Here is a 20,653-nt window from a genome sequence, read left to right on the forward strand (position 1 = left end):
CATCACTTCCATTAAGCAGGAGGAGGTAACAAGCTCCATCGAGCCAGCAGTGCTCTGCTGCTGCACAAATAACGGGCATAGTATTTCCGTCTTCCAGCCTATGTTGTAATAGGTATCCGAGCATTTGTAATTTCTCTGGTAATATTGCAGCCTCGATAGTTGGCGGATCAATAGCTGGGGAGGGGACATCAACTACACCAGCATTCAACATTAACAGTAGTTTTACAATCTCAGAATGACCGTTTTTCATGGCAGCTTATAGCGCAGTCAGCTCTCTCGCGCATACTATGCGGGGGCATTCACGTTCGCATTTCGACTTGAGCATTTTCACTGTATTGGAGCGCCGTATGGTAACCGACATTGCTGAAACCCGGAGAACAATCGTTTGGAAGAAAAAAGAAAGAAAGAAAGAATGTAGTCACAATACATATCGACAGTCCCTATTTGGGAGACTGCTAAGATACCGGCAAGCGCTCCATGGGCTATTAGCAGCTCGACTAGCGGGATGTTGTTCAGCTCGGTTCACGGCGGCCGGGAAGATCTTTCTCGTGAGTATTTTGCTCGTAATAGTACGCAAGCTGAAGATGTAGGCGAAAATATATATGTTGAAGCTCTTCAAGAGACAGTTGACTGCATCATATAATTGCGTAACTTCGAGTTCGTCATTGTTCACTAAGCAGATGAACTATTGTAAGAATCTCTGTACAGCGGCAAGTTGAGATGGCATACCATGATCCAGAGACTTGGATGGAGAGGAAGAAGGATCAGTCTCAATGCCACTAGGTAGAAAGTAAGAAGCCAGGTATCGACGTAGTCCCTTGCTTATCTTAGGCTCCCAAAGCATTGTATCGTGTTTGAGCGCTCAGACTGCACAGCATCTCCGAGAGCCATTTGTAGTAATTTGACTCCAAACTCTGGGTTACGTAGAATATCCCATCGGCTTCTAGGATAGTCTAACATGTTGTAGATGGGTGACAGGGATATGTGCTTCTAAAGTTTTGAACCTGATCGCCGCTATTAGACAGTACACTTGACTCAGATGTTCAGTTCAGTAATACCTACCGATCAGTGCTTGGAACTCCTTTTGTAACCCAAGCAGTGGTAAGTTGTCAATATTCACAGTATTACTTGGCTATTCCACAATCTGCTCGACGTCGGTTGAACCAAAGTCTGCTGCGTCTGAGCTGGTAGCCTGGATGGCGCGATCAGATCAGAGAAGAAGAACGAGTTTCTGGTCCCAACGAATCACTCATGTTGCTCAAGGGAAAAAAGTAATGTAAGCATTCGTATTTCGGTTTACGCGAATCACAAGCCAGCCCTATTTGTCAACAGAATGGCGAAGTAACTATATGGCCCTATTACCGCGAGGCTCAGCCGGGGGCTGACTCGCTCATTGGACGATTGCAAAATCCCATACGCAGAGTTGGCTGAGTTATTAGATAGATTTCGACAAGACAAGGGATCAATCAACACTCGAATATTCGGGCCTCATTGGATGATTCAAAAATATTCGCGTCATTGTGTACAAAATACTAATTCGGGCCAAATCAATATATTCTGTGTCAGACGCTCTCATCTGGACAGCTGCGACACTTTTTTACCAATCTTTCTTACCTATTAGTGACTTCCGAGGTTGCTACAATGGTGTTGAGCTTTTTTAATGGCATACCCTCTACCAAAAATATATAAGACAAGCCATATCGCCCAGGAAGTGTTCCCTCTTGTTGAAAATATGTCGTTGCATTCCAGAGTAAATCCCCAATGGCTTGGCCAGCAGACACCATCATTGCCCTAGTCACCCTCCTTGTGACTTGTTTCCCTCTGATAATGATATGGTCCTATGTGAAGGGAAAGCTCCGGAAGAGAGAGTCTGAAAAAGGTCTATCTCTCTACATGCTTGGCCGAATACTGAATACAAGGATTAACCTCCTTTCTCTGGTTACAGATCTCTTACCACAACATGAACTGCGTCACGTTCCGACTACTGAGAATTTCAATGAGAACGATACCAATATCCCCGGCCTGCTGATCAAGCTCAAACCATATGAACGGAGCATCGACATGCAGATTGTTGGTCATATCTTCCATGTGCTCAACTGTCTGTAGCAACTGACGTGGTTATGGAATAGTTCATGGCGCAGAATAACCTAACCACTGCTTCTCCTTCGTCTGATAACAGTCTTATGGTTCGAGGGTATGTCGCTTCCGCTATGTTAGGGTTAGTGTCGTCGATGTTTATGATTCCTTTAGAGACTCGCTATCGGTCTCTCGTCTGCCTCGGCTTGAATCTCATGATACAGCATCGATTGCATGAAGAAATGTACTCCCCGGAAATATGATTTGAATGGCCAACTTCGAAGTCTAGAAGTCTAGATGGTAGCGGCAAGCGAAGCAGAAAAGTAAATGGAACTCTCCATTCACAAACATTGGACATTAGTATACACAAGAGAAGGAAGGACTCAAATACGTAGACAATGATGCATCAGAACCTTGACTTGACATACTTTTCCCTTTTCCCCTTTAAAAAGATTTCTCTTGAATGAAACCTTACCACATCAAGCTCACGTGCCTAGGTAAGTCTTCTATCACAGCTCTTAACCTCGCAACGAGTTTTTGATGAGGTGGAAAAGTTCCCCAACGAATATTTCCTAATTCGCTAATACGTTGGCTGAGCGTAGATTCATCTCTGTGATCCTGATGGGGATTTTGACGTTTTTTCTGAACAGATTTTGACAGTTGGATATTAGTTATCATGCAGAATGGACGTAGAGAATATGCATATAGTTGAAATATATACTAGCTTTGTTAATCCCGTATATCCTACACCAACACTGTCGCATCATAGCTTATCTCCTCCTGGCCCCAGCACCTGATTCTCGTCCTGTAGCCGCTCCGGAACCACTACCAGCGGCACTCATCGGCGAAGAAGTCGCACCAGCCATCCAACCCGCAATATCGAATCCAGGAGCACCAGCGCCAGCACCGGGATTAGCACCGGCAGCGGCTGCTCGAGTAGCCGACGAAAGCGGGCCAGTGCGAGACTGTTTTTCGAATTCTTCACGCATTTCAGGGTCCACTTGACGAATGTTAGTATAACAGGACCAAGAACCGAGAGGAGTCACATACTGTTTTCAAGCAATTTGGGAATACCGAATGTCGCCACGAGAGCAAACACAGACATCAGAATCATAGGATTCTTGAACAAAGTCAATGGCGAAACTGCAATCGTTAATTTTTCTTCCCCAAAGCTCCATCAAAAAGAAACATACATTTCGGCCTCTCCTCATAGAAACCCCGTCTAGCTAAAACCTTGGCTTGCACAACAGCATCAACATCCTGCCGTCCATCATGACTCTTCAACTTCGTATATCGCTCCAATCCACGATTCTCCCACTGATTACCCCGGAACGTCTCCCAAATACCCAACACTGTTCCATCGGCGGCAATGTCGACTCTATACGGCGCGAAAATGTATTCTTTCGACCTGATATCGAGCAAGTATGACTCCGTACCTGACGAGGATGGTAAATCCGTGAAATGGAATTCGGCAGTATGAGTTATCGGTGCGGAGAGTATATGTTTCTTATCCTGCGCTGATGACGAAGGTAATGTTGTCAGGGTTGCGTGTGTGTTTGGTGGGAGGGCATGTGGATTCGGGAGGATGCTGTTTGGAGGAATCTGGATTGTGAGTGAGGATGCTGCTGATTCGAGAATTAGGCCTGTTGATAGCAGTGCTATCAGGTGAAGAAGAGGGCTCTTCATGTTGAAGGTGTTAATGCGCTGGAGGTTTATTGCGCGAGGTCGTTGATCGGATGAGGTTGAAAGACGTCTTTTGGGCCGACGGAGCTAACGCAGCTAAGTGGTTAGCGCCAAGCTTCTGGAATAACCCTAACGGAGCAACACTCGCCAACCACTAACAAAGTTATCTACATAGGATATGATGTGGCTGATGATGTAGTTACACAATATCATTTTAAATAGTGCAATATCTACACTGAAATGTACAAGACTTGAGACATGCAGTCTCGATGTAATGCTATATACTCAGATATGCAAAGGCTCAAAGCTTGGCCTTTGGAGCAGATTGCTCTTCAGCAAGTTGTGCGTACATGTCGTCAAGTAACGCACGGAATTTCTTGACAATAGGAGGACGCTTCATTTTTAATCTGCATAGAGTTAGTTAGCTCAAGACATGTAGTGATGATACGCAGGGAACTTACGTTGGCGTCAAGAGGTCATTCTCAATGCTGAATGGCTCAATCATCAATGTAAACTTGCGTACGCGCTCATAACCAGCGAGCTTATGCTTCTTCGCAGTGCGGTCAAAATCCTTCAACACCGCTTTTTTGATCCTGTCATCATCCAAGACTGACTTGATCCTTTCCAAATCGGTAGGACTGATGTCCTGCTGTAGAACCTTGCTGGCAAATGCAGCGAATGTATCGGGTTGAATTCCGAAAATACCAATCAACGCAGTCTGCAAGCTGTCTCCGTGTACATAGGCTTGAGCTAGGTACGTGTGCTCTGCCAGGAGAATATTTTCCAGACGTTCAGGAGAGATATATTCACCCTGTGCCAACTTCAAAACGTTCTTGCGACGATCAATAATCTTGAAACGGCCAAGCTCATCAATAGCGCAGACATCACCGGTATGGAACCAGCCATCTTCGGTGAATGCGGATGCCGTTTCTTCAGGATTCTTGAGGTACTCCCGGAACATATGGTTGCCACGTAGCAGTAGCTCTCCGCGAGGATATGGTTTGTCATCCACGGAGTACTCCATATCTGGGATAGACACTAAACAAGCCTCAAGACCAGGTGAAATAGCACCACAATTGTTTGTAGAGCGATCTTCGATATTCTGCACTATAGCCATGGCATATGACTCTGTGAGGCCATAACCCTGCACGAAGGAAGCTCCCGTAACAGCTCGCATAAAGTTATGAATTGACGCATCCAAAGGCGCCGAGCCGGACGCCATAGTCTTAACTCGGTCCATACCTAGGGCACTAGCAACTTTGCGAGTCCAGATGCGGTCATAGAGAGCATGTTTCTCAGTAGCATTACTCGTATCTGGATTGGCAAGATTTGCCAATTTCGCGTCCAAGACATGTCGCGACAATGCGCCCCTGAAGCCAGGGGCATCCACAGTAGCCGTACGAATTGCACCAGCAAACCGGGTGAAGAGCCGGGGCACGGAAACAAAAGCCGTTGGGCGTAACGTCTTCAAATCATCGACCAGCTCTAAAATCTCGCCGTGGTAGTAACCAAGAGCGCCACCAGCCCATAAAGCAGCTTGCTCACACATACGTTCCATAATGTGCGCTAGCGGGAGGTACGAAAGGGAGACATCTCCAGTACCCCATTTCGTAACAATTACGCTGACAGAAACGGCAGTAACAGCATTCTTGTGAGTCAGAACCACACCTTTAGGAGGCCCTGTAGTGCCGGAAGTGTAATTGATGGTGACAATGTCCTCGGGAGAAGGCGGGTTGTAGGGGCGGCTGAGAGATGCGCCGAGTTCCTCCACTTCATCCATGGAGTAGATCGATAAATCCAGATCACTAGCCATGTTATCCAAGAGAGTACGCTTCGACAAGCCTGGTTGCTCAGCACCATCCAGCGGGTCTAGACAGACGATAAATTTGAGACCCGGTAGTTTCGGTTTCAGTTTGATCAAAGTAGGAATATGTGGAAGGGATGCAACGACGCAGGCGAGCTCGGCGTGGTTGATGATATATTCGGTGGTATCGGCACCTAGGACATCGTAGAGCGATACGGAGAATAGTGACTGGGAAGAGCACGCCAAATCTGTATGTTTATCAGCTCCGAAACTGGCCCCGCTCTGTGAGCCACCTTCGTACCTGTAATCTGCCACTCCGGCCTATTCTGACACCAGAGTCCAACACCATGTTTACCTCCTGGATGGCCGTGTTTCTTATGCAACTCGACAAGACCGACTCCTAAGTTTGCTCGTCGTCGTTGAACGGTTTGGTAGTCGAGCCATTGGTAGGGGCCGAACGACTTGGTTTTAGAATCATATGGACGGAAACCTAAGCATCGACTTTTGGGTGTCCGTATGGCTGTAAATCACGCATTAGAGGAGATAGTAAAAATAGTGAGCAGGGTAAAGTTACCGGTTGACTCGAACATTTCATGTATAGTTGTAACCTATGCCATTACATCAGCTACTTCCGCGATATCCCACTCGGCATGCTAAACATACCGCGGGATCTAACGTAGTTAGAAGCTCATTCGGCATATTCCATGCCCGATAGACTGGACTCCTTCCAGGCTTCGCCGAGCCTGGAAGAGGGACCGAGTATGGAGAACCCTTGGGAGGCGCTTTGCGGAGTTCCTCCGCTTTTGCGATGTGAACAGGTTTAGAGAAGAGCATGTTGAGTAATCTCTGTTTACAAGTCAGATTCGTCAAGACGACTAGTTGGCCGGTACTAACCTAGTCAACTTATAGACAAGTTGTACAACGAGCGACGCAGCTCACGGAAAAAAGAAAAGAAAGAATAAGACACGGCAGATGGTATATAAACAATGCTACGTATATAGAGAGGAGATATGTCTATATGCAAGAGAAAGAAAGGATGAAGAAGACATTCAAGGATGGGATGGCCTGGCGGAGAGCCTGCCTGTTTCAGCAAAGAAGGAAGGAGCAAAGCATGTGCCGCGCCGACTTGGTACCTCCGACCGCGCGTTCTGATTGGTGGCAAGCTAGAAGAGCGTAACATGCCTCGGCTTTATCTGTAAAAGGGTTAGCGTACAGTAACCCAGCAATATGATTGGCTGAATCCTGCTTCAACGTTCATCTGATCCATTCCGGCAACGTCATTTCATTTGAACATTATTAACATAACATACAAGCTAACATATACTATCTAAACACTCTGTACATGTGATCTCCTCAGTTGAAAATCCTCTGCCAGATCGATGTCGGCTCCTGCGATTCATACACTGCGTTATCCGGTTCAGTCCGGCCGGTGTCAAGATCTGCATCAATCGGCCGCACAAACTTGGTACGGAAGATAATCTTGTGGCCGAGATACAGCACCGCAAAGAGGATTAGACTGATATAGGCGACGAAGAAACTCGAAACGTCGAATGTGGGGATCCATGCAGTGAATCCCTGCGTGAGAATAATCAGCACGTTGAAGAATAGACCGTACCAGGCAAAGTATGGCTGCCACATGGCCTTATAGGGGAGTAAGTCTCGCGAGATGTTGCGCGCAGCCAAGGCGCGCATAAACGCGATATGGCAGCCGTTGAGAACGGACCAGCTGATAAATCCAGCAACACTGGAAATATTGACGAACCAGTTGAAAACGGTGGCGCCATTGTTGGATAGATTCAAAAAGGCCAACAGACCAATCGCTGAAGTCACAGCTACTCCAAAGTAGGGAACACCGTTGGCGGAAGTCATCTTGAGGAATCTGGGCGCGAAGCCTTCCTGTGCCAGACCGATGAGAATACGACTTCCACTGTACACGTTGGAGTTGGCTGCGGACAGAACCACGGTCAACAAGACACCGTTGATAATCCCAGGCAAGACTTTGACGCCAGCAAGATCCGCGGCAATGACAAAGGGTGAAGCAGAAGCGTCTGAGCCGCCCGCAGCCAGCCGCTTATTCGTATAAGGGACCAACAAGCCAATGAAGAATATCGTGAGGACAAAAAAGAGCAGAATACGGTAGAAGGTCTTTCGAATAGCCGACGGCATGGTCTTGCGTGGGTTTTCACATTCACCAACGGCAATACCGACCAATTCCGTACCCTGGTACGAGAAACCAGCTTGCACCAATACAGCCCAGAAGCCCACGAACTTCGCCTTCGCGCCATCGGAGTTGAGTAGGTAAGGTGCAAAGGCACCTGGGTTGCCCCAAGTATGGAAACCAAGGTAAGGGCGATGACCGGCGCCGGCGTCAATACAAATGGCGAAAAGCATGAATCCGACAATCGTAATAATCTTGACGGTCGAAAGCCAAAACTCGAGTTCACCATAAAAGCTGACAGGGAGCAGATTGACGGCGGTAATGACGACCCAGAAGACGGCAATAAAAACACCGATCGAGATGGATTGATCCCAGTATTGAATGATCAATCCAGTCGCCGTCAATTCCAAAGCAAAGGTAATAGCCCATGAAAACCAGTAAATCCAACCCATAGCAAAACCCAGACTGGGGTCGACGAATCGAGCGGCGTAAGATGTGAATGCACCGGGGATGGGGATGTAGGTGGCCATTTCTCCAAGTGAGGTCATGACTGAGTAGACAATAGTTCCGACGAAGAGGTATGCGATGAGGGCGCCTGCAGGTCCGGCATTGGCGATAGCAGTTCCACTACCGATGAAGAGACCGGTTCCAATTGTGCCGCCTATGAATATAAGTTATAAGTACGTGTCTGTGCAGCGAGAAGATAGGAAGAAGACAAACCAATGGCAATCATCTGCAAGTGTCTACTCTTGAGCTTGCGCTTCAAATCAGGCACCGGTAGAGAATTTCTACCGGCGCCATGTTTCTCGACATCGTGCATGCCTCCATCTTGGCTGTTACTTGTCGAGTCGGACTGAGGCTCGGTCACGTTGGGTTCAGTGACGAACTTATCATTATGGTAGTCTGGCTTGCTGTTGGTGGGAGCAATTTCGTCGAAAGCCATCCCAGCGTTTTTTTTTTTTTTTTTCTGGGAGGTCAATAATATAATTTCAGGTTATAGAAGAGTTGTATGCGTTCGTCCACACCAGCTGCAGGTGACAGAACCCCAGTCCTCAATACAATGTATTACTCAATGGATCTGAAAGAAGCAAAAAGGAAAGAGAATCAGGAACAAAAGCAGAAGGTAAATATATTTCTATTACCCAATCTGAGTCAATCGCACAGGGAAAAATTCTCATACAAAATTGTCTGTGTCCTCTGGTTCGCAAGGGTCCGGGGGTCCACTCCATTTTTTGCCTCTGGCAAATTTTCAACGTTACTCCATCCAGGTCAAGGCAGTGATAGACACGCGACCAGCGGAGAATTTTCTGAGCTAGAGGCACGATATCAAGAATACAACCCAGCCAGTCGTATGTTTGTGTTGTATTAACCGTGTTGGTTATGCTTTGAGTCATCTGAAGCCTGGAAGAAACAGGATCGACGGGTACCTCTTCCCGGAATGGATTTAGCCCTAACGGCTGATCGGCTGCCCTCTTCTTGAGCAACACTGTATACATATCTTACACTTCATGTACAAAGCTCGTTTTGAGATTTCGTCTCATCCAAATAAAAGCCCTATGGCTTGTTAAATATTCAAGATCTCTCCAGCCATTCGGATATATTCCACATTGAAGCATTACATACACCGAAAACAAACACTTAGGCTTAATTCAGAGCTAAGACAAGAGAATGTAACGTGGGTCTTTCATCTCAGCTACAGCGGAGCTCGCCGTCGCGTGGATTAACCCTAATCCTATCTCGATGCTCCGAGCCTATGACCATGAGAGTAGGAAATTCCTTAGTGAAAGTATTTAGTCACTGATATGTGCTCTGCTGAGAGAATCCCAGACTCGATACAAATCCTTAGTTTCCTCTCATATTGTTTGTACGCTTGGAAACAGACAAACTAGATGATTGTTTTCATTGCAGCGGCGATTCAATATTCCTGACATAAAAATACACAGAGAGATCATTACGGACTCAGGACATAGTACAGCAGCATTTCTTCACTGTCTACTTGTCACAATGGTCAAGTACAAAGGTAAATGGCAGAGCCAACGGATTCATCGACGTCGAACTGAGCATTATTCTACAGTCTCTTGGGAGTACCCACAAGGAGATAACAAGCCCGGTTAGTAGGCAATCGATTCATGAAATTGGGACGCGATATCAGTCTAGTCATGGTTCGGCGATTATTTCGACTATAAGGAACGAAACTTCTTCCAGGGCTTGAGTTGTGGTATGAGCGTGCTCTCATACTTGTCGTGGCATTTGTTTGTATGACTCATAAGTGAAATCTTTTAAGACATATTGGAATCGGATCTCTCTGCTACAAGAATGCTAAATTCACCAAAATGCCTGTACAAGACAAAGGAAAGTGGTCACAGTCGATTGTTTGGTGCTGAGACTCGTAATTATTCGAAACGGACGTGATTGGGTTAGGGCTAGGGCTAGGGCATGAGCATAGAAAGATCGTGAATCATAGTATAATAACAAAGTACAGAAAATACCCTGATTTATATTAATTATGTCGATATCAGATTCTACTTCCCGCCAGCGATTAATCAAATTGCTTCATCGAGTCATTGGTACAAGTTGATATTAGTAAAGGCAACTGAAACATATATTGTCACATCGATGTGTGATATAGCTTGAAGCATAATCCAGTAATTCAGCATTCAAAACAACGGTATAAGCATACAGTCATCATCGTAATCATCATAAGTCAGTAACGCAAATAACGCAGATAAAGCAATGATCAGGGGATATAAAACCTAAACTAGAGGGTATTCGAATATTAGAAGCAAAACAAAAGAAGCCAAAAGCCAACATTCCTCGTCTGTGATTCATCATTCCACATGCTCATATAAGTTTCTGGCTAGACTTGAGCAGTCTGAACTCCCGAAGTCTTTGCATGGACCGCGCCGGCGTCATTCCTCGACGACTGAAGCGCAAGACGGATGGTGAATGCAGTCGTGATGGCAAAAAGCAGCCTAACACCAAATCAGCCACGGCTCGTCCGAAAAAGAAAAAAGAAAAGAAAAGAAAGATTTGGGGGGAAATTACCATTCAAAAGCCCCAAAAACAGTAGCAGCCTGCAACGAATCACAGACACTTCCATGACACGCCCTAGCAGGCGGCAACAAAGCGCCTAAGGCAATAAATCCAGCAAACCAGAAGATCATGGTAACAATCTCAATCGCCAGAACAGCGTAGTGGTGCGATAGATTCGAGAAGAAAATAGGCACCAATGAAAGATACGGCAGGGCGACGACGAGGGTCCAGACGGAGTTGAAGAGGTTGAAGTTGACGGTGTCGGAGGAGTACCATGACCAGCTTAGTTCGACGTTGATAACTTTGTTCGTTAGTTTGCTATTCTTGCGTTGGGTTATTGGGGATAGCTTACCATATGCGGTCAGACCGAGGATGATGATTGCGAAGACGGCCTGGATTATACGAACGGGGAGCACCCAGTTCAAATGGTGGAGACTGTGTTGAGGCATGATGTGCTCAAATATAGACAGTTAAAATGTGATACTCGACTGGGAGGATAGAGTTGTGTATGAAGTTGAAGACAGAAGAGAGGAAGGAAGATAAATAAGAGACAGCAGGCAAGAACATTCTAGGTAAGTGATGCAATGACGAACGTGGCTGAGGCTCCAACGGTTTCATGCCTGACGTTGCAGGCAGTTTATGTGGACGCCTGACCGTGGCTTGAGGTAATGAGCTGCACATTACCTAAGCTTATTATTCTCTTGTATAAATATTATTTGTCTATCTTAATTATTTTCTATTTATCCATGTTGATATTTGGCTGATTATGAGGAGTACGATGATATCATAATCCGGGGAAAAATCCACTTATTATTAAATTAGCGCTGCTTTTAATATTCTGTCCATGCCGTAAATTCATTCCTCATCAATTAATCTACTCTACTACGAAGACTGATTAAACAGACCCCTGCAATCCAGTTTCATGCTCCGTCGCAGCTCCTCCTGAAGCCCGATCCGGCAATGCAGTCTTATCCGCGCCAGCAGCACTGGCTGCTTTGAAGGACTGCTCAAAATCTGCGATAATATCATCGATATGCTCTGTTCCGACTGAGATGCGAATTGCATCTTCGGTGACACCAGAGGCAATGCGCTCTTTTTCGGAAAGTTGTTCGTGGGTGGTTGACCAGGGGTGAATAGCAAGAGTTTTCGAGTCGCCAACACTGTGTCCATTAGTACCAAAGCCCCAATGGAGGGAGAAGAGACATACTTGGCAAGGTTGGAAATCAGCTTGAAGCCATCAACAACCTGACTTCCGGCAGCGGCACCGCCCTTAACACCAAACGACAAGACACCACCGAATCCACGAGGGAGATACTTCTTCGCAGTCTCATGGCTTGCATGGCTTTCTAGACCAGGATAAGACACCCAAGCAACATTCTCATTCTTCTCCAACCACCGCGCCAAAGTCAACGCATTACTGGCATGTCGTTCGGCGCGCAGAGACAAAGTCTCCAATCCCAACAACAACTGCTGGGCAGCAAAGGGGTTCAACGCTGAACCCAAATCGCGCAGAATCTCAACTCGAGTACGAATGGCAAATGTGATGGGACCGAAGGTTTCCCAGAACTTGAGGCCGTGGTATCCCTCGGCAGGTTCGACGAATTGAGGGAAACGAGCGGCGTTCTTACCCCAGTCGAACTTTCCGCTGTCAATCACCACGCCGCCGATGGTGGTGCCGTGGCCGCCAATCCATTTGGTCGCGCTGTGCACGACGATATCTGCGCCGTGGTCGATTGGGCGTGCAAAGTAACCACCGGCACCGAATGTATTGTCAACCTGCTTTGGTCAGTACATAAGTGTGTCAATCACGATCGACAGGGAACATACAACAAGAGGCACGCCCTTCTCATGGGCAACCTTGGCAATAGCCTCGAAATCAGGCACGTTATATCTCGGGTTTCCAATAGTCTCCACATAAACAGCCTTGGTGCGATCATCAATAGCAGCAGCAATATCATCTGCATTATCGCCATTGACAAACTTGGTCTGAATTCCCAATCGCGGCAGGAAGACCTTGAGCTGATTGTAAGTACCACCGTAGAGGTTGCTGGTAGCGACAATGTTGTCGCCGGCATGGGCCAGAGCAGAGATGGCCATGAACTGAGCTGCTTGACCGGACGAAGCGGCGACGGCGGCAACACCACCTTCAAGAGCTGCAATGCGTTTCTCAAAGACATCGACAGTAGGCTACTAACCATTAGTTACTGGTTTTCGCACATGGGGGGGGGGCCTATATGACATACGTTCATGATCCGCGAATAGATATTACCGAATTCCTTCAGACCAAAGAGTCTGGCGCCATGAGCAGAGTCATTGAAGACGTAGGACTAGCTGCAATTAGTATATGCAATCGTATGTTTGACACAAGAATAACTCACAGTCGTGGCATAGATAGGCACCGCACGCGAATTGGTAGCGGGGTCAGGTTCCTGACTATACATGATCAATACTTATACCACTACATAGTTTGAGTAAAAAGAAACCTACCCAGCATGAAGCTGCAGAGTCTCAAAGCGTTGGCCAGCCATGATTTAGTGAGGCAATTGCCAGTATTTACAAGCAGTAGTAGGGTATAATAAAGTAAACAATCAAAGAAGGGAGCTGAGATGAATATATAAAGAAAATACCCCTCAGACTAGCCAAATGGCGTGATCGAAGCTGGATCTGGAGAATCATCCTAAGGTTTTTTGGTATTGCGTCTTATTGGGTGTTGATGTGGGGGTTACTCCAGATGCCTCTTCCTTATTGCCGAACACATATACTATCAGGATACTAAGTAGATAAAGAAGTCATATTGAATACAAGCTGAAATTAGAGAATGCTTTTCTGCTATCCTTTCGCACCAGCATAATAGAAACAATCGAAAGAAAATCTTAGGGAATCAATCATAATGAAACGAGATAACGCCCAATGAGTACGTCCTCTCCTCCGGGAAACAAAGTTATGAAATAGCCTATGACCAAGAAAAAATGAGACCGAACTTGTTACATCGGTGGAAGAAATAAAGAGGTATGAAAACACAAGAAGGCAGAAAAGAAGATTGTCGATATCGGAGATGGCGACTCGTTTATTGACCCGGTGGCGGTGGAGGAGCAGATCCGGGCTGCGCACTACCAAGCATAAACCCAGGAGGAAACATGGGCATACCAGGGAGTTGGAAACCAAAGCCTGGAACAGCTGGTGGGACGCCTGGGTTCGGGGGGTTGGAGTAGTCGTGATCTCCACCGCCGCCATACATACCACCTCCATTCATGTCCATGCCGCGGTCTGGTCGACGATATCGATCGTTTTGGGTTCGGGATGATTGAGGTCCGCGTTTACCGCCTTGATCTGTTGCCATGCGTCGGCTGATGGCTGTAAATAGAAGTATACGTTAGCAATTACATATTATATGTTTCAGCTGCGAGACATACCTTTGGACGAAACTCCGGCACCGATTTCAATATCAGGCTCTTCAACAACCATACCACTCTCAATTGGTTTACCACCGGTACCTCCATACTCAGCCGTCAACATCCACTTGCGATCAGCTTCTGTAAGTCGTTCAATTGGAATGATACTGATTCCGGTCTGGTAATCACTGCAGTCACGAGGTCCGAAACCGACACCCCAGCGAGTCTAGTCATAAAATATTAGTGTCTTTTGCTATGGAACAACGGAGACAAACGGCTTACCCTCAACTGCATATCCCCGGATTTGTATGTCTCCATACCCTCTCGGGCATTCATGGCATCGCGACGGTTGATCATCTTGATAAATGCATGTCGCTTGTCGACGTTGACAATGCACGTTTGCACGACACCAAATTGATTAAACAGAGCCCGTAGATGTGACTCAGGTGCACTATAAGAACATTAGCGATCAGTTATTTGATTGCGATAGATTCAAGACCTACGTGACTCCACCCACGAAGAGTGTCCGACTCAAGACTTTGATGTTGCCCTGTCCGATAGAGTAATCCCATTCAACCAACTTAGGCCCAGGGGGAGGCAGCGAGACATCTTTGTGAGGAGGTGATGGTGAGCGCCGTCTGCGGCCTGGTGGACTGCGTTGGCGATAGTCATTGCGTCGTCCACCTCGACGACCAGGAGAATCTCCACCGTATTCACCATACACGGGGCTGTCGCGACGGCGTGGGGGCGATGCTTCACGACGACGGTCCCAGCCTGGAGAGCCCGAACGGCGACGGTACTGGTTCGGAGGTGAACGCATGTAGTTTCGGTCTCTACCACGATCCCGGTCACCATCCCGATCGCCATGACCACCCCAGCCTTGCTGACCGCTCATATCTGGCATGTTATAGCCGCCTGGTGCGGCCCCCATATTAGGCAATCCAGCAGCGGCAGCAGCAGCAGCCGGATTGGCGTTGTTTGATAGACTAAGAATTTGTAGAGCGGTTGCCCATTGATCTTGAGGGATACCTTGTGCTGCGAGAAGTTGAAGCAATTGCACCTGCTGGAATACATCCGGCGTAACAGGTGCTGCGGGTTGCTGAGCTCCAGCAGCGGCTTGCGGAAGCAATGCAGCTAGAGGGTTGGGCTGAGCAGCAGGGAGCGTATTAGGAACCGGCGTGGGCGCAAGGTTACCTAGCGCTGCGAAGGGATTTCCATACGGGCTTACGTTGGCTCCGGTCGCTACCTGGTCTACAGACGTTGACGCAGGGAGAGGTGTAGCACTCTGTGGGTTCAGCACACTCAAAGGATTAGCCTGTGCAGGGGCCCCCGGTGCTGCTGGAGCTGAAGGATTCTGTTTAGCCATATCGGCCAAAGCTTTCAAGATACTAGATGTATCGGGAGTTGCAGTGGCACCAGCTGCAGCCTGTGGTTGTGTCTGAAGCCCTGCAAGAGGGTTAACACCAGGAGCGGGTGAGCCATCTGGTGTCGTAGATTCCACATCTATAAAATTAAAAGTTAATAATTAGAGTCGCATACAAGCTAGACGTACTCGCAGTCGTAATATATCTGCATATAGTCGTGGTATGATAGTTGGCGGGAGTTGGCTTACTTTTAGTCGGTGGAGCGTTCAGCTTCTCTTTGATCGAGGCGAGCATGGGCAAAGGGAATGTCTGGCCACGCTCCCAGATATCAACCAATTTTCTGATTTTTTCCTATAATAGCACAAGAGCGATACGTAAGTTCATCTATCCAAGCAGGTAAAATAATATTGCAAGTTGTTTTTAGGTCTGAGGCGGATACTCGCCATCTTAGTGCGTGGTGATAGCGGGTGAATACGAACGGGCGACTAGCGACAGATGCGATGCATACAGCGTCCACGTCGCCAATTTTATTCGAATCCAGAGTCCGCTATGGACCGGTGGTTGCTAGTAGGCGATAAAACAAAGGGAATGTTATGTGGATATTCTTGTAATTCTCTAGAGCGTACCTTTTGATCCTCAGGTGCATTGTTTATGATATCGGTCATCAGAACCGGAAGAAGTTCAGTTACTCTGTTGACTCCAGCAGCGAATGTGCCATCAGGAGCGGCGCTTCCAAGCGGTTGGCCAGCCTTGCGAGCCGCATCTACCCATTGTCGAGTTACAGAGTCTACGACATATAGGACGCCCAACTTGTGTGTCGCGGGAGTTTTCTTGAAGTGTGTGTATAGCTTCTGGACTAGAACGGATTCTGACTATAACGAACCAAAAAGTTAGCAGCTAGATTGTAGGAGAGATAGTAGAAGTATGCTTACCTGAATGTTGGCTACACAAAGCTGTGTGATGCTGCCGATCTTGGAACCTGATACACCTGGAGGTTTTAGACTTTGCATAGACTGAAGGTAGCCATCGAGCTCTGCTACGGCAGACGACATGGCTGCCACTCTAGTATGAAAGGACGCCTCGTCTACTGACGACTGGCGGAGTGGCGCGTAGAGTAAGAACCAGAAATGAGAATTTTCAAGTGTAAGAACAAGTATTTACTCTGCGTGTCGCAGGATAAAAAGAGAAAACCCTATGTGTGGCTCAGGCGATCGCGTCGCTAGATTCGCACAACCGCGTGTTATGAGAGCTGGCAGTAAATCTATGCTAGCCCGTACAGTGTCGATACTTGAGTACGTACGAATACGGTTTCACGCAGGCCGGATTGCTGCGAAGTAGTTGAAAAGTTGATAATGCCTTCAGTTACAACGACGGTGGTGGTTGGGGATGAAACAACAAGGATGAGCGATGAGGTTGTTGAGAGATGAAAAGACGATGGATGGTACTGGGAAGGAAGGGAGAGAAAAAAAGAAGGGGAGGTTGGACCTCGATCGACTAACCCGTTTATGGTAGACCAGAGTCACATGACTACACCTGCAATAAAAATTATCAGATTGATGCCTGAGAAATCAGGACTCCATCAGTCAATACGTAATGCCTATCTCAATGGCGACTCTGCGACTGCTTGCCATCCATCTGGGGCACTGCCGGAGAATAGGAAGAAATAGAATCAGCCAAGTATTGCACTGATCTATACGCTCTTCTGTAGAGCTATTCTCAATATGCTAATTATGTTAATTGGAAAATTCTTGTAGCATTAATGATTGACATTTGGTTTGTCGTAGTGTAGAGCTTGACCGAGGACGAATCCGTCTGTCCGGGCAGCAGGCGGCAAGGCATCAAGGCACCGAGGCCAAATGCACGGCAGCGTCAGCGGCATTCGGCATGGTTGCTACACCATATCCAGCTTAGCGTGAGCAGAAATGGAGCCCCCAAATTATTCCATCCAGCTTTCATCTTTCCTTCCATTTCCGATCTCTCTCTTCTTATTTACATACTCTCCGCTCCTCTCTTCTTGGTGGTTGTTGTACATTCACCCACAATTGTATTTTATCACTATTACAAGGAAGTCTCTGAGTTTTTTATTATTTAATTAGTATAGCACAATGGCTTTTTCATTGCGCCTGGGAAGCTCTGCTTTCCGCTCTACTCTGGTCTCTAAGCCGGCTGTACAGACTGCTGCCTTCAATGGTGTGCGCTGCTACTCTGCTGGTAAAGCTAAGGTATGTTTAATAGATCTATTCATTTATTGATCAAGAAAAGCTTTCACTAACAATAGCTTTGTTGTGCAGTCCCTCAAGGAGACTTTCGCCGAGAAGCTCCCTGGTGAGATTGAAAAAGTGAAGAAGCTCCGCAAGTACGTCATTTTTTAATTGGTTTTTAGCTACACTATGCTTTAGCACAACAATAAACCCGACTAATACATTGATAATCTTTCAGGGAGTATGGATCGAAGGTCGTTGGAGAAGTCACTCTAGACCAGGTTTATGGTGGTGCTCGTGGAATCAAGTCCCTTGTCTGGGAGGTAAGAAAAGATTTTATCCGGCACTTCCGTCAAGTATAGACTACGCATACTAATAATCTTTCCATCATAGGGCTCCGTCTTGGACTCTGAGGAGGGTATCCGCTTCCGTGGCCGCACCGTTAGTATCACCCATATTGCGAGCAGCGGAACATAGCTGATGGATTCATAGATCCCAGAATGCCAGGAAGTCCTTCCCAAGGCCCCCGGTGGTGAAGAACCTCTTCCTGAAGGTAGATTTATTGCGCGCATTTGACAGTGTGTTAGGACAGCGGCTCATGTTGTACAGGTCTCTTCTGGCTCTTGCTCACTGGCGAGGTCCCCAGCGAACAGCAAGTCCGCGATCTGTCTGCTGAATGGGCTGCTCGCTCTGACGTCCCCAAGTTCGTCGAGGAGCTCATCGACCGCTGCCCCAATGACCTCCACCCCATGGCTCAGTTCTCCCTTGCCGTGACTGCTCTTGAGCACGAATCCTCTTTTGCCAAGGCCTATGCCAAGGGTTTGAACAAGAAGGAATACTGGCAGTATACCTTCGAGGATTCCATGGACCTCATTGCCAAGCTCCCCACCATCGCTGCCCGTATCTACCGCAACGTCTTCAAGGATGGCAAGGTCGCTGCTGTCCAGAAGGACAAGGACTATGCCTTCAACTTGGCTAACCAGCTCGGATTCGGTGACAACAAGGACTTTGTCGAGTTGATGCGCCTCTACTTGACCATCCACTCCGACCACGAGGGTGGTAACGTCAGCGCCCACACCACCCACCTTGTTGGAAGTGCCCTCAGCTCTCCTTACTTGTCTTTGGCCGCCGGTTTGAACGGTCTTGCTGGTCCTCTTCACGGATTGTACGTTTTCCTTGCTGGTTCTGGCAGAAATACCATTGCTAACCTATCTACTAAACAGGGCCAACCAGGAAGTTCTGGTTTGGCTTCAGAAGATGAAGAAAGCCATTGGCAACGATCTTAGCGACGAGGCTATCAAGGGCTACCTCTGGTCCACCTTGAACGCTGGCCAGGTTGTTCCCGGATACGGACACGCTGTGCTCCGTAAGACCGATCCTCGTTACGTTTCTCAACGTGAATTCGCCCTCCGCCATCTCCCTGATGACCCTATGTTCAAGCTCGTCAGCCAGGTCTACAAGATTGCCCCAGGCGTCTTGACCGAACACGGCAAGACAAAGAATCCTTACCCCAACGTTGACGCTGTAAGTTTTCTCTTCTATCTGTAGTAATTTTCTATGCTAATTTATTTGCAGCACTCCGGTGTTCTCCTCCAATACTACGGTCTTACCGAGGCCAACTACTACACCGTTCTCTTTGGCGTTTCTCGTGCCCTTGGTGTTCTTCCTCAACTCATCATTGACCGTGCTCTCGGCGCTCCTATCGAGCGTCCCAAGTCTTTCAGCACTGAGGCTTATGCCAAGCTTGTCGGTGCTAAGCTTTAAATCTGAAAGTTTAGACGATGGCCAGATTAGACTGTTCATCTGAACTACGGTCTTGGATGACCCGTGTACAATTTTATTTTACTAGACTGGGACGAGAAAAGACTGGAGGCTTGGGATTGGTTCACTAGCAGGCCCTTTTATGATAATTCATTTCTTTTGTGACATTAGTGGTTTTTATTTTTTTTTATTTTTTTTTATTTTTTCCCATTATATTACTATTCTAGCATCTCCCCTCTTGATGGTTTTCGGGCATGATAATGAAACTTCGTTCCTGACACATGCAACTGCACCAAGTCTGACATGTGATTGGTAGTAGTAAATTGTTACGGCGATTCTCTTTTAGGTAAATAATCAACAACCTAAACTGTTTGGCATGTAGTCCACAAGACCCGAATCTACACAGTACTTTGCAGAATCGTAGAAAAAGGAATACACTCAACAAACCCCTTGGAGAGAGCTTGGGGACTTTTTTTCTTCTGTTTCTCTTTTTCCGTTGGGGCCGACAGAACACTAGGCCTGATTCGGTTAAGCGGGGAGTGCCCACACCGGGGATAATAATTATGGGAATCACCCGAAACAGTCAATATGCGGAGGGAAATACTCCGAGGGTCGATTCAGGCCGTGGTATATCGAATTGGTACTGGATATAAAGCCAGTCAGTGTTTCCGTATGGGTTTTGTAGTTATAGTGTTCGAGTCTCTGCTATGGTAACTGTCTCCATGCAGAAAAGCCCGCCCAAGCAACTCCGAGCTAGCTGACAGATAAGTATGCGATGCGAAGCCGACCCGCCCCGATTGTTCTTAGGTCTACATAGTAAACCTCATACTGTCGCATCACAACCCCCAAGAATAACAAGAAGAAATATACCTACGTCCAGGTCCATACATGAAACTAGTTACAAGCTCAATCGATCAAAAAGTTCACCGTAGCCTCACTGTTCCCCCAATCCAGACTAGCGTAGCCTGTGTGACGCTCCGGTCTCCGTTGAGTGTTACTCCCTCGGCTCGTGATATCTGACCTCAACGACCCGACGTGACCCTTCTCTCGGTCTCTTTTTCTTTTCCCTCCTGCCTGCACTCTGTCAAGTCTACTCTTAGTAAGTATCACACCTATCCGAGCATCCTTGTCCTTCGCCTTGCCTTTTCCCGATACGTGTTTATTTGTTTGCTCGGTTTGTC

The 20,653-nt window shown here is 47.2% G+C and overlaps 7 protein-coding genes across 7 annotated transcripts, besides 1 other annotated feature; 1 reads left to right on the plus strand and 6 right to left on the minus strand.

Moving 5' to 3' along the window:
• Window positions 1–2,846: 2,846 nt before the first annotated feature.
• On the minus strand, window positions 2,847–3,797 carry TSTA_045760 (uncharacterized protein; the record flags this gene model as incomplete). Its single annotated transcript, XM_002485027.1, has 3 exons — window positions 3,270–3,797; window positions 3,127–3,219; window positions 2,847–3,076 (listed from the first exon to the last, which is right to left on the minus strand). Exons 1-3 carry the CDS (start codon window positions 3,760–3,762, stop codon window positions 2,847–2,849), a joined length of 816 nt encoding a protein of 271 aa, XP_002485072.1. The 5' UTR covers window positions 3,763–3,797.
• A 263-nt stretch (window positions 3,798–4,060) lies between these two features.
• TSTA_045770 (AMP-binding enzyme, putative) lies at window positions 4,061–6,600 on the minus strand (the record flags this gene model as incomplete). Its single annotated transcript, XM_002485028.1, has 6 exons — window positions 6,458–6,600; window positions 6,227–6,409; window positions 6,138–6,171; window positions 5,865–6,083; window positions 4,221–5,811; window positions 4,061–4,166 (listed from the first exon to the last, which is right to left on the minus strand). Exons 2-6 carry the CDS (start codon window positions 6,395–6,397, stop codon window positions 4,061–4,063), a joined length of 2,121 nt encoding a protein of 706 aa, XP_002485073.1. The 5' UTR covers window positions 6,398–6,409; window positions 6,458–6,600.
• Window positions 6,601–6,865: 265 nt separating this feature from the next.
• TSTA_045780 (arginine transporter, putative) lies at window positions 6,866–8,684 on the minus strand. The gene is made up of 2 exons (XM_002485029.1): window positions 8,442–8,684; window positions 6,866–8,382 (listed from the first exon to the last, which is right to left on the minus strand). The coding sequence occupies exons 1-2, from the start codon at window positions 8,662–8,664 to the stop codon at window positions 6,917–6,919; spliced, it is 1,689 nt and encodes a 562-aa protein (XP_002485074.1). The 5' UTR covers window positions 8,665–8,684; the 3' UTR covers window positions 6,866–6,916.
• Window positions 8,685–10,278: 1,594 nt separating this feature from the next.
• On the minus strand, window positions 10,279–11,461 carry TSTA_045790 (uncharacterized protein). The gene is made up of 3 exons (XM_002485030.1): window positions 11,107–11,461; window positions 10,767–11,055; window positions 10,279–10,693 (listed from the first exon to the last, which is right to left on the minus strand). The coding sequence occupies exons 1-3, from the start codon at window positions 11,201–11,203 to the stop codon at window positions 10,579–10,581; spliced, it is 501 nt and encodes a 166-aa protein (XP_002485075.1). The 5' UTR covers window positions 11,204–11,461; the 3' UTR covers window positions 10,279–10,578.
• Window positions 11,462–11,587: 126 nt separating this feature from the next.
• Window positions 11,588–13,282, minus strand: TSTA_045800 (homocysteine synthase CysD; the record flags this gene model as incomplete). Its single annotated transcript, XM_002485031.1, has 6 exons — window positions 11,588–11,914; window positions 11,962–12,530; window positions 12,582–12,941; window positions 12,998–13,081; window positions 13,133–13,187; window positions 13,242–13,282. The coding sequence occupies 6 exons, from the start codon at window positions 13,280–13,282 to the stop codon at window positions 11,650–11,652; spliced, it is 1,374 nt and encodes a 457-aa protein (XP_002485076.1). The 3' UTR covers window positions 11,588–11,649.
• A 245-nt stretch (window positions 13,283–13,527) lies between these two features.
• Window positions 13,528–16,668, minus strand: TSTA_045810 (RNA binding protein Nrd1, putative). Its single transcript, XM_002485032.1, has 7 exons — window positions 16,443–16,668; window positions 16,137–16,382; window positions 15,759–15,861; window positions 14,650–15,649; window positions 14,429–14,597; window positions 14,168–14,372; window positions 13,528–14,108 (listed from the first exon to the last, which is right to left on the minus strand). The coding sequence occupies exons 1-7, from the start codon at window positions 16,560–16,562 to the stop codon at window positions 13,822–13,824; spliced, it is 2,130 nt and encodes a 709-aa protein (XP_002485077.1). The 5' UTR covers window positions 16,563–16,668; the 3' UTR covers window positions 13,528–13,821.
• Window positions 16,669–17,615: 947 nt separating this feature from the next.
• Window positions 17,616–19,475, plus strand: TSTA_045820 (citrate synthase (Cit1), putative; the record flags this gene model as incomplete). The annotated part of the gene is made up of 8 exons (XM_002485033.1): window positions 17,616–17,732; window positions 17,802–17,866; window positions 17,950–18,034; window positions 18,105–18,152; window positions 18,204–18,264; window positions 18,321–18,876; window positions 18,935–19,235; window positions 19,287–19,475. 8 exons carry the CDS (start codon window positions 17,616–17,618, stop codon window positions 19,473–19,475), a joined length of 1,422 nt encoding a protein of 473 aa, XP_002485078.1.
• Window positions 19,476–19,647: 172 nt separating this feature from the next.
• Window positions 19,648–19,676: a microsatellite.
• The last annotated feature ends 977 nt before the right edge of the window (window positions 19,677–20,653 follow it).

This window comes from Talaromyces stipitatus, genomic scaffold, assembly GCF_000003125.1.
Source record: "Talaromyces stipitatus ATCC 10500 scf_1105507295515 genomic scaffold, whole genome shotgun sequence".
Classification (NCBI taxonomy): domain Eukaryota; kingdom Fungi; phylum Ascomycota; class Eurotiomycetes; order Eurotiales; family Trichocomaceae; genus Talaromyces; species Talaromyces stipitatus.

Excerpts from the sequence above, each read along its gene's own strand:
- TSTA_045780 (XM_002485029.1), bottom strand. The coding sequence starts at position 8,664 with ATGGCTTTCGACGAAATTGCTCCCACCAACAGCAAGCCAGACTACCAT. Across the intron at positions 8,383-8,441 it reads CTTGCAGATGATTGCCATTG|GCGGCACAATTGGAACCGGT; the intron begins GTTTGTCTTCTT and ends TTATATTCATAG.
- TSTA_045790 (XM_002485030.1), bottom strand. The coding sequence starts at position 11,203 with ATGCCTCAACACAGTCTCCACCATTTGAACTGGGTGCTCCCCGTTCGT. Across the intron at positions 11,056-11,106 it reads CCTCGGTCTGACCGCATATG|TTATCAACGTCGAACTAAGC; the intron begins GTAAGCTATCCC and ends TAACGAACAAAG. Across the intron at positions 10,694-10,766 it reads GTTTTTGGGGCTTTTGAATG|GCTGCTTTTTGCCATCACGA; the intron begins GTAATTTCCCCC and ends ATTTGGTGTTAG.
- TSTA_045810 (XM_002485032.1), bottom strand. The coding sequence starts at position 16,562 with ATGTCGTCTGCCGTAGCAGAGCTCGATGGCTACCTTCAGTCTATGCAA. Across the intron at positions 16,383-16,442 it reads TTTGTGTAGCCAACATTCAG|TCAGAATCCGTTCTAGTCCA; the intron begins GTAAGCATACTT and ends GGTTCGTTATAG. Across the intron at positions 14,598-14,649 it reads CTCTTCGTGGGTGGAGTCAC|TGCACCTGAGTCACATCTAC; the intron begins GTAGGTCTTGAA and ends ATGTTCTTATAG.